The sequence below is a fragment of the Ochotona curzoniae genome, unplaced genomic scaffold (assembly GCF_017591425.1).
Source record: "Ochotona curzoniae isolate NIBS_2020 unplaced genomic scaffold, NIBS_Ocur_1.0 contig_883, whole genome shotgun sequence".
Taxonomy (NCBI): domain Eukaryota; kingdom Metazoa; phylum Chordata; class Mammalia; order Lagomorpha; family Ochotonidae; genus Ochotona; species Ochotona curzoniae.
In genome coordinates this window covers 37,575,263-37,587,263 of record NW_024466599.1, presented here as the reverse complement: position 1 = coordinate 37,587,263, position 12,001 = coordinate 37,575,263, and the positions used below count along the sequence as shown (strand labels likewise).

The following is a 12,001-nucleotide window of genomic DNA, read 5'->3' as shown; positions in this document are numbered from 1 at the left end:
AGAAATTTTTAAAGATTTGTTTATTTTTATTAGAAAGAAGGAGAGACAAAGATCTGTCAGCTGGTTCAATCCCAAATAACCAAAACAGCCTGAGCCAATCCGAAGCCAGGAGCCGGGAGCTTCCTCCAGATTTCCCAAGGAGGTTTAGAAAACATTTTGAACTGAATTAAAACATAACATTTGTGGGATGTGACTTAGCAGTGCTTACAAAAAAATTATAGCATTAAATTTTTATATTAATGACAGAAAATATCTCAAATAAATGATAAAGGCATATGCCTTAATTTTAAACCAAAACAAGTTGGAAAGCAAATATCATATTAAACCCAATAAAGCACAGGACAAGAATCATAATGATAAGTGCAGAAACCATAGCAATAAGGGAGAAATTGAAATGAGTAAATCAATGACAAACACCAGCGATTTATTTAAATGACCAGTAAAATTGATAAATTTCTAGCTGACCTGTTCAAAGAACTAAAAGGAAAGAAATCATGAATTATTCATTTCAGTAATAAAAAGAGAACATGGCTATTGATCTTAAACCCAAGAATAAGGAAACATTACAAATGATTTTATGTCCACAAATTCAATAGCTAGAGAAAATGACCAAATTCCTTACAAGATGCCAACTACCAAAGTTCACAAAAGAATACATGAATAACCTGATCAGCCCTAAGTCAATAAGCAAAAATTGAATTAGTAGCTGGACTCCTTCTCACCAAGAAAATCTCAGGGCAAGATGATTTTATGGATTTATTCAACATTTACAGATATATATATAATCAAAGATGATATGAATACAGAAGCTGTAGACCAATGTTTCTTCATAATTCAAAAATAAAAGCATGCTGAGTAGAGCAATGTCTAAAAGTAACAATACATTGAGACCAAGGAAAGTTTTTCTCTGTTTTTTTCATGATTTGGTCAACATTTTAAAATTAATCAACATATTCCAAATATTACAAACTAAAAATAAAAGGAGCATGGTCATCTTCACAGATGCAGAAAAAGACTCAACAAAATTCACATACATTCATGATAGCAACTCTTATAAAACCAGAAATAGAAAGCAACTTCCTCACTCTGACAAAGAGCCTGAGATACGTTGCAAGAAATTCACACTCTATCAGGTATTCGCAGAGGCCCACAACGCATCCTGATTTATCCATATAAAGTACTTTAAGGTGAATCTTGATACTTAAAATAACAAAGCATGTTGATACCTTAACGTATTTGTTTGTGTTTCTCCTCTCTAGGCCTAACATTAAGTTATTATGGAGAGATTACACCAAATATAAAGGTGTGTCAATTGTGAGGGGAAAAAATGAGATCTCTGCTTTCTAGAGAAACACCCCCGGTCACCAGCTACAATATTAATTTACTGGGAGGGGCTCATTGGTGTTTAAACACTTGGGTGTGGGGAAGAGAAAGGAGCCTTCAGACATTCAGACATGCAGGGAAGTGTGGGGCCACAGACAAAGGGCAACTGCATGTGGCTGCTGGTGAAGATTAGATTCCTGTAATATCTCAAGCCCATGGTGTAGCAAGTTAGCTCTTGATAAGTTGGATGATTCTGACTCAATTTTCTCTATCTAGTCACGACTAAATGAGATATTCAATCATCATAAAGGTGAATCTTAGGGATGTTATGAGACCTGCACACAGTCGCTCCCTGCTTCCAAGGTCATACTTCCCGGTCTAGATTGAAGTTCTTCCACCCTGAACATCTATGTCAGTCTGCCCACAGGACATCTGCTGCATGAAGCCTCTTCAATTGTCCCATCTTACTATCTCAGAAAAACCACATTCCTCTAATTCTTGTCTTCTCAGCTAGAGAAGTCGCAAAGTACAAAGGAATGAGCCCAGGTCCTGAGGTTATTCGGCTCTGTCCTCCCATTCTTATCTGTCATGTGACCTTGAAAAAGTCACAAAGCCTGTCAGTCCTACTTTGGCATATCCATATACTATGCATGTGTCTTGCCTCCCACCAGGATATGTTATATAATCTGAAGAGTACAGTGGATCTGACCCAATCTCTCTCTGGTCTTGGAGCAAGTCCTTTACTTGGGTGTTTTCCATTAGGGAAATCACAGAAGTTGGTGTGGTGTAGGGACCACAGGGTCCTCACAAGATGCTGGCTGTCTCTGGGTGTGGTTCTGCTAGCTCTATCACTCTGTTTCAAAACCAACTGGGATATAATTCTTCTCTTTCAGTGAGCAGATGAATCCTTCCCAGGTCTGATTGCCACTACTGAATGACTGCATCTAGGCACAGGGGTTTTACATCAATTGTTGCTGATGATTTTCATGTGAACACTGAGCAAGAAACAGTGACATTATTTCTGAATCAGAATGAGGTCATTACAATGCAACATGCTACTAGCATTGTGTGATTTCTACTCTTTTCTCCAAATCCTACTCAGGACAGAACTGCTTAATAAGGTTTAATTGTTCTTTATAATGATGAAAAATGAAGCTATTGATCAACATTCTTTTGTAGCTCTACTTTCATGTATCTTGTACAAATAATTAAATTACTCAGGATACATTCTTTTAGCAATTTGTTTTCAAGTTCTATTTGCAATACTCTAACACTCAAGACAACAGTGAACCTGGGACACAGTACATCATTGCTTTCCTCTGAAGGGGTTCAGAAGGCCTGAAAAGCACAGCTGCTTGGACATATACTAGCAGGAAGAGAAAGGGACAGTTACATTTATGTTAAGAGGCAATGGTCCCAGTGGAAACAACAAAAATAAGGAGAGGCTAGCACAACGGCTCAACTAGCTAATCCTCCACCTCCACGCACCGGCATCCCATATGGATAGCAGTTCATGTTCTAGCTGCTTTACTTCCCATCCAGCTCCCTGCTTGTGGCCTGGGAAGGCAGTGCAGAATGGTCTAAGTTCTTGGGATTCTGTACCCATGTGGGGGACCCAGAGAAGAAGCTCCTGACTCCTGGTTTTTGATCAGCTCAGTTCCAGCCAATGTAGCCATTTGGGGAGTAAATAAGCAGTTGTAACATCTTTCTCTCTGCATCTCCTTCTCTTTGTAAATCTGCCTCCCCAATGAAAATAAATAAAATGAAAAAATAAATAAAGAGCTCAATGATGCCTTAATAAAGATTTCCCACCTGAAATTTGAAAAGAGGGTTTCTCCTATACCAATACTTAGTCAATAAGCTTTGGATTTTTTGGAATTAGAAACTTTCTAGAAATAATTACTAAAATGCTATTTTATATGTTTCCATTCCTTCTTCATTTCATTTTTTTATAGGAGAATGGGCTGGGAGTGTCATTCCTGGTCCCAAGCACACATGGAGGGTTTCATTTGCATGTACCAGGCTGTAGTCATAGGACCACAGTGAGTCTTAGCAATAGGCTGCTAGACCAAGATCACAGGAGGGACAGAATGAAAGGTGTTCATACCTCAAGAGGAGCCTGCTGGATTAGGACCAGCCTAAGGATCATCAAAGCATCATGTAGATTTCTCAGAAAATGAGCAACAGAGGCTGAGACAGAGGCTCTGCACAACAGACTTCCATGTTCAAACACTTTCTAGTATGGGAGTTAATGGGTTAAAGGCTGCTGCGTTCTAAACATAAGCAACTTCAAGGAGAAGGTTACTAAGGAATTCTTGAATATTCTTACTGCCACTATAGCAGGTCTACAAAGGGAATCTTGAGAAAGAATATTTAGTGATGAAAATATTCCCTATAGAGAAGCACCCCCTTTCACCTAGAGCCAAGAAGGAATGAGAAAGGTCCGATTCCTGTGGAGAAGCTCTAAATCTCCCTCCAGACCATGGTACGAACACAACAGATATGGGATGCTTCTCATTTGTGCAACACAAAGGAAGCTTTCACACAACTCAGCATGACAAGGTAGGGAGGGAGATGAAGTCTTGGGTGAGTATGTGCACTGTGTGATAAAATGAAGATAGGGGCTTGTTCCAGCATCAGTCTGTGTGGTCAGGGCAAGCCCTATTTACACAGGACAGGTTGGCCCCTCGTAAATCCCAAGGCACTGGGGCTACACTGTCATCTTGGATTCCCTTGACATCAGCCAGTACAGGGAGTACCTTCCAGCTGTCACTAAAAATCACAGGTAAATAAAGAGAAGTCACTCAGAATCCTCTAGCTTGAACATTTTTATATAATCTAACATGCTTAAAGAGCTTGTTGGGCATTATTCGCACACGTGTCAGCACAGCACAAGCTCTAAGGAGGTGATAGTAGTGACATGTTTAGTCCTCCTTCTGTGATAGAATACAAGATATGACTCAGGACAAAAAGGAGCATGCGACTCACCCTGCAACCTCTGGATCTCTGACCTGGATGAGACCAGGGTTGCTTACCAATACCCGCTTACACTCACAAATGTACTATGTGCATCCAGAAGAAGACCTTCTGCCTTTGAAGTTATTGAAGTCACAATACTCAAAATCATGTAGAAGAAGTATTTCTGTTCTTCTACCAATAGGAAATCTCACGTGTAAGAGGGTAATGAGTCATTGAAAGCAGGAAGAGAAGAATCAAGGTCTCCTGATGTCCAGTCCCAACAAGCAGCTTCCAGATGGCTTGTCATCCCAAGGTACATCTTCAGAGATAGTACAAAAGCCACTTCCCAGAAGCAGGTGCCCTAACTCCTGGGGCCATCAACCACTGGCTGCCATACTGTACATTAATAGAAAGCTGAACTAAGAAGTGGAGCTGGAACTCAAATCCAGGCAGGCACTTCAGTATGCGAATGCTAGCACCTCTGACAGTATCTTTTCCTTGCTTTTTTTTTTTAAGATTTATTTATTTTTATTGGAAAGGCAGATATACAGAGAGGAGGAGAGGCAGAAAGGAAGATCTTCCTTCTGATGGTTCACTCCCCAAGCGGCCGCAACAGATGGAGCTGAGCCAATCCAAAGCCAAGAGCCTCTTACGGGTCTCCCATATGGGTGCAGGGTCCCAAAGCTTTGGGCCTTCCTCCATTGCTTTCCCAGACCACAAGCATGGAGCTGGATGGGAAGTGGAGCAGCTGGAGTTAGAGCCAGCACCCATATGGGATTCAAGGCGAGGACTTTAACCACTATACTATCATGCCAGGCCCCTCTCTGACTGTATCTTAACCACTGTTCCAAATACCCACCCGAGCTCCTGGGTTTTCTAACCAAATATGGCTACTACTGATGGAAGATCTCAGGCTCACAGACAAGGGGATCAATAAGGTAAACTATGTTCAGCCTAAGCTAAACCATTGGAAATGGTCTCAGGTAAAAGTGGAAGGAGGAAATTGTGTGCCAGTTGCTATGACAGCTGTTATCTGGAAGGCCAGGTATAAACACAATTTTTCATCTGTGGTCTTGTTTGGTTTTAGGGATTATTCTTTTCCTGAGCAATAATGTCAATGTAGAAGTTACCCACACCCACAGCTTCAGTTAGGTCAGAAGTTATCATTAATCATACTGATTTGGCTGTGCTACCTTCACCTTCAACAGAGAATGAATCACACCAACTCCATGTCAAAGTGTCTTGCTAGCTTGGACGATATTTCCAAGAGTTTCCTGATATGCGAAACCATGGCCCAGATATGGGAAGTAGAAAAAGATAAGTCTGCGACTCCACCTAATCACGCCTGGCTTGAATAGAGCTGGTCAACTACAAATATGAGAAGGTTTGCCATGCAATTCCATGCCTACCTTTTCTGCTCCTCTGCATTCCTGGAGACATGAAGATCACAGTAAGTAGAGCTTTCTCTTTCTGAATTACTATGATAGAATTGAGTGTGGTTAATATTCTGAGGTAAGAGGACCCAATGACAAAATCACTATAACAGAAAACTCAGTGAAACAAAAATTATATCATTCTTTCTTATGGAACAGTGACATTTGCAAGCTTATCTATTGGAAAGGATCATTACAATGGGATTAAATTGCTGTCTGAGCATGTTACAGTGAGCAACCATCAGTAAATTTATTTCCATGTCATCTGATCCAGGTTTCTCTACAAAGGGTAAAGAGTCGCTAAGTCCTAGACAGTGCCTGCTGTTATCCATTTTTGAGTTCCACCTTTTACCAAAATTTCTGAAATGTCTACACAAGACTAAAGGTTTTGTATCAAAATAAATGGGTGAGGAATTTACGGTCATTTTCTTTGTTTTGAAGTGGATCTTCAAGCCAAAAGTTTCCCTTAAGCCCAACCCATAACCATTTGTTTGACAAAGAGTAAGTCTGAAGCCTGAAACTAGAATAACCTTTTGTGTCGGGTTCCAGACAGAAATCTGAGAATGTGAGAGAGTGACTCCCAAATCAAGCCAAAGATGGTAGTGGTGCTGCATTTCTTATAAGATGCAAATGGGCTATTATTAGATGAATATGTTGATGCTTCAAAGCTATAATAGAATAGATTATAACAGACTTTATAATGGGATTGCAAAGGTAAAATAATAGTAATATTTTAAAAGTTCTTTCGTTAGCAACAAAGTTAAAGATGGGAAGAGCGTGGCATGGATCTAGTTTTGTATGTACAAAGAGTACAAACTTAACCAAGCCGCTTACCCCTGGAAGTTCTTTCCATCAACTGTAAAAGGATTGATTTATACTAAATGTTTTCTAACATGCCTGCCACCTTTGAATTTTTATGAAAAACTATTTTTTTGACTCCTTAAACTGTCAAGTGAGAATATAACTTCTTCTAAAATTGCCTTGAATCTTCAGGGCAGCTCTCAACTGTCTGGGCAAAGGAAATGAGAAAGGGTACCTAGAATGTAGCATTGTGCATACAGCTCTGTGTTTTGATAACCAGTGACACATTTAGCAAGAGCTGACTAATCCAAGAATCTTGGGACACTCTTACTTACTTCTCTCTGCTAAATACACAGAGCAGCAGGCCCAATCTTTTTGGTCTTTCACATCACAAGCCTCCAACATGCCCATCCATCTCTATACATTTTTTTTTAAATAGAAAAGGACTTTTGATATTAGGAGGCGAGTGTCCCAGGTAGAATAAGAAAATCAACTAAATTATTTTCAAGTACAATTTTTAGAATTTATAACAATTTTGTTATCACAGATATTATTCATTGTACCGTGTATGGCTCATCTGGGACTCAGAAAGATCTACATTGTAAGCCTTGCCTATGCTCCTGGAAACAGTGCTTTTTCTGCTTTCTACTTGTTAAGCACTATGGTTAGTGGTATGTTAAGCCTGTGCTTATCAAGTAAATTAAAGAAAATTAAGGAAAAAGAGAGATAAGGAGAGGGGATTGCAAGAAAGAAGGAGGGAAGGCAGTATGGGTATTTTAGAACTGTACCTGTGAAATGCATGAAAGGTTTTTTATGTTAATAAAAACTTATAAAAGTCTGAGATTATGTATTAGTATAATTACTTATAATTAAGCAATATTTAAATTACTGAAAATTTCTGTGGCTAAAAGGTAAAAGAAAAAACAGATCACTAAACATACCAGTAAAATTAGTCAATGTTTTTAAAGATGCATCTATTTAGTTTTTTGTTGTTTGTTTGTTTTTGTATCCATTTAGTTGAAAGACAGAATGACAGAGAGAAACAGGGAGAGGAGAATCTTTTATGTTCTGGCTGCCTCACCAAATGCCCAACAGAGGCTGAGTCATCCCAAAGCCATGGGACAGGGTGGGAAGCTCTCCGGCCATCACTGCTCCTCCCAGGCACTTTAGCAGGGAGATAATGGGAAGAGCTGAGCAGCCAGGACTCAAACTCTAGCCCTCTGATGTGGAATACAGAGTCCTAAGCAGAGATTTAACCTGCAACACCCATGTCTAGTAAAATCTTTATGGAACAAAGTAAGGAAGAAGAGGGCATCATTTTGCAAAGCACCAATAGATCAATATTATTTGTGATTTCAGATGATCTTTGTTGGACTTCTTGGACTCATTCTCGTTCCCGGTCTATCTGGCTATGTAAGTCTCATCCTTTAAAGTTTGTTACATAACCCAAAGAAATGCTGTATTACATTATTTTTAATTTCTTACAAATACCAGAATATTATTATCAATGATGACAATAACGCTAACGGCAGTGGACAGCAGTCAGTGACCATCAACAACGAGCACAATGTGGCCAACGTTGACAACAACAACGGCTGGAACTCCTGGAATACCCTCTGGGATTATGAAATGGTAGGTAACCAATGTGCAACTTGCATTCTTTGAAAACACAGTGTCTTTTATTTTTAATAAACATTTATACAAGTTAACCATCAAAATTTAACATAGTAAATTCTAAATAGATAAAAGTACAATAGTTGTAAGTTGATGTGCCTATTTAACTCACCAAGTTTCACACCCTAAATAGAATGACTAAGTTCCTACAATTGAAAGCAATGAATAGTTATTGGGGATTGAAGGGACGTAAGACAAATATGAACTTCCTTTTGCCCAACTGCTGATACTCTTAATAATGATGAATGATCTATACACTATTATTGCTGCCCAGTGATAGCCCATCTCACTCTGTCTTCATTTCCTTATAAGAAATAAGCTTTTATGCTTCAAATTTGTCATCTGATTGATTAAAAAACTAATTGCTGTCTCACCTGCCCCCTTGATACATTGCAAGGATCAAAGGACATCAAAACATGACAATCTTTAAAGATAATATCAGTAACACAGATGTATGTAGAGTGGCTCACCATGTTAGAACTCAAAGACCAAGCATAGCATCAGATATTTAATCTTTGCTGTCTAACAGCTTACGGTCATTGATTGGAAAACAGGGCTACATCCAGTTCTCTTATTCCACTCATAATAATCATGGAGTTCATTTCCCTCTGCTGGTGAAACTGACTTGTGATAAGTCAGAGAATCTTAACTTTACTACTGATTCTTTAACAGGGATTTGCAGCAACCAGACTCTTCGCCAAGAAGTCTTGCATTGTGCATGCCCTGAACAAGAATACCATGCCCTCCATTGAAGCTCTTGATGCTCTGGCCAAGGAAACGAAGGTAAAAGTAGAAGAATGCCACCACATCAAGTGGTGTGACTCACACACCTCTATGGGCACTGGACAGAGCAGCATATAAGCCTGATGTTTAGAATACCAAACCTCTGAAGAGCGCTTCTCCAATGGCATTTTTCTCCAAGGATTAGTTAAGATAATCAAATTTAGCATGTAATGATAGAAGATATCCAGTTAAGCATGAATTTCAGCTAGATAATGTATCTTTTTCAGCAGCATTAATATTTCCTACGCAGTACTTGAGGTGTACATACACTACAACAATTTTTATATTTATCTGAAATTCAGATGTGACTGCAAATACATTATCTGACAATTCAAGTTAAAGTGGATAGGAAGAGGGGATCCATGGCTCTTTACTAATGTTTGCTTAAATTTGTATGCCTTTAGCTGATAAATTTGCATTTCACTAGCAGGGCAGAAGAAAATAATAAACTGTATCCTTAAAAGAGGATTATTACACAATCTAAATTAAGATGACCAAATGAGGCCAAATTTTAGAATACGTGTAGCCTCAAATTTCCGAGTAGTTTCAAAACACATAGAAATTATGATATAAAGCACTAGAATTTGTTCTCTATCTCCCATCCAAGTACTAACCAGGCTGAACCCTGCTTAGCTTCAAAGATCAGATGTGATAGGGTATGTTCAGGGTGGCATAGCCATAGACTTTTCATCTCAATTGTGGAAAAATTATATTGGAGCAATACTTCCCATTGCCCCGGTACTTCCTCTGATCAATAAACCATGGGCATGGCACTCATTTTGTCCATTTATTTCTTTCTCCTTTTTCTTCACACTCACTCTCAGGGGCAGGCACCAGGAGGATCACCTCCTAAGGGCCTGATATACTCAATCAATCCTGACACAGTTGATGATCTGAGCCAGTTTGGAAATAACGTTGCCCGCATGTGCCAGGGGATTCCAACCTACAGGGCTGAGGAGATTCCAGGTGAGCAGACCCCCTGCTGTGTACTCTAATTTGATGCTGGTCAAACTGTGTGACTGATCTCAGGCGTGCCCACAAACTACAAATGCCTTAGGATATAGTCATCAAGGCTGCTACCTTTTGTGTAACACTTGCTCTATGCCAGACACTGTTCTGTATGCCTTAAGTTTACTAACTCATTTGCTCTACACAAAGATCATTTGTTAGGGTTTCTAGTGTATTTCTCCTTTTATGGATGAGAAAATTGAAGCTCAGAAAAAAATGAAAAAAAAAAAACAGGATTGGGTCAATGCTGACAGTTAGAATCTAAATTCTGTGGTCCTATCCATCATGGAATACTAACTTTCAAGGATGAATTTACAGCAAATTTAAAACACATACAAGAAAATGTGTGAGTGGCTAAACTAGAGAACAATACTAATAGAATCTATTGAGTTTCTGTTACTCTGTAAGGGTAATAATTATAGGCTCGATTATAGCTTGATTACTAGGCAGTGAAAAGAATAATTTACACAAAAATCAAGCTTCTACTTTAAGGCGTATTGCTAACATAATAATAATTTTGTAGATCAGAATTGACTGATTTCAAACAGAGATATCTCTAAATTAGTGCATAGCCAGTTTTAAAACTATATGACAATCCCTGCTCTTTACCTACTCCCCCACCCTCATTCTCCCAAAAACGTCATTGAATAAACACTGATATAGGCTTTGTTGTTGTTTTTTCTTTTATCAGATGCAAACTTGTTTTATTACTCAGGAAAATGCTTCAGTACAAATGTACTTTGGATTCTGAATATTTCCTACTGTGGAAAAACCGTGGAGGACTAAACAAATTCTGAAGTCACTCTGGATTTGGTCGCCAGTATATGCTGTGGGGAATATGTGGGTTCTAATGGTTTTTATCCTATCACTCTTGAAAAAGTTTTCTGCTAGTTATGTTTGCGTGAAGTCTCAATAAACTCACATAGCACTGAATTCTGTTTCTACTAGCATTCCTTTCACTTTCTATTTGGAATGCACAGGAGAAAACTGCAGTGCAGTGGTGGCAGGTTCTTGAAGTGCACCAGCCCCAACTGTTAGCCTATATTGGAGGGCTGTCCCTTATAAAAGACCCCTTCAGATGCTTCAGACACCACCAACCACAGCCTTGGGAATGGCTCCAAGAGCACCCAACTACCCTGAAGGCTGCTCTGTAGTTGGCATGCACTGTAGCTTTCCAGACTACACTAGAAACAGAATCCACTCCAAGTAGCCTAAGTCAGAAAGAGGAGTTTGTTGCAAAAATATAGAAATCTCTAAAATAATTTAAGGAGGATAAAAGCAACTAAGTATAAAAAGAGATTAGAACCAGAAATTCTTTGGATATAAGACCTGGTTTTCCCCTCAGACCTCTCTCTTGTATCTCTTCTCGGTTTCTCTGTAAATTTGACTTCTTCTTTTCACTTTGCAAATGACTTTTTTCCTGAGCTCATGATAGTAGATAGCTTAACCAAAATTTCAGTCTCCTCTTCTCCAGTTATGGGGGTAGTGTCAAGTGTTGAATCTGAGTTTCAATTTTCTTTGATTCTGTTTGATTCAATAGCCCATCTCTTCCATTCATTGGACCCCAAGAGAATGGGTCTTATGGTTCCAGCAGTGTGCAGGGTCTCTACCGAGCCAGAAAGATCTCAGAGAAAATAGGATCTCAGAGAAAATAGGATGTCCAAATTAAGTACTTTACAATATGAAATTGTGATTCATGCTTGAAAATTGACCCCATGCATTTTTTTTTTAATCCAGGACTCACAAAGAGGATATTTAATCCTTTCTCATATCTTCAGTGACATATCCATGAATAACTCAAGTGAATTTTTTAAAAAGTCACTATTTCTCAACATCTAGAAGAAATCAAATATTTATCTGTTTGTTGACATGAAATTACTATAAATTTCTTCATCTTGATGCAATTTCTTCATTGGTCACATGGAATGTGTTACAAGATAAGTAAAATTCTGAAAATAGTCTGGAGCCATGACAGGTGCTGGTCTGTTAAAAGTCCCTTAAAAGTCATTCTCTTAAATAAT

The 12,001-nt window shown here is 38.8% G+C and overlaps 1 protein-coding gene across 1 annotated transcript; it reads left to right on the top strand.

The window, feature by feature from the left end:
- Positions 1-5,719: 5,719 nt before the first annotated feature.
- GKN1 (gastrokine 1) lies at positions 5,720-10,766 on the top strand. Its single transcript, XM_040993345.1, has 6 exons — positions 5,720-5,731; positions 7,875-7,928; positions 8,010-8,147; positions 8,862-8,972; positions 9,797-9,938; positions 10,672-10,766. Exons 1-6 carry the CDS (start codon positions 5,720-5,722, stop codon positions 10,764-10,766), a joined length of 552 nt encoding a protein of 183 aa, XP_040849279.1.
- Positions 10,767-12,001: the final 1,235 nt, after the last annotated feature.

Excerpts from the sequence above, each read along its gene's own strand:
- GKN1 (XM_040993345.1), top strand. Across the intron at positions 7,929-8,009 it reads TTCCCGGTCTATCTGGCTAT|AATATTATTATCAATGATGA; the intron begins GTAAGTCTCATC and ends TACAAATACCAG. Across the intron at positions 8,973-9,796 it reads CTCTGGCCAAGGAAACGAAG|GGGCAGGCACCAGGAGGATC; the intron begins GTAAAAGTAGAA and ends ACTCACTCTCAG.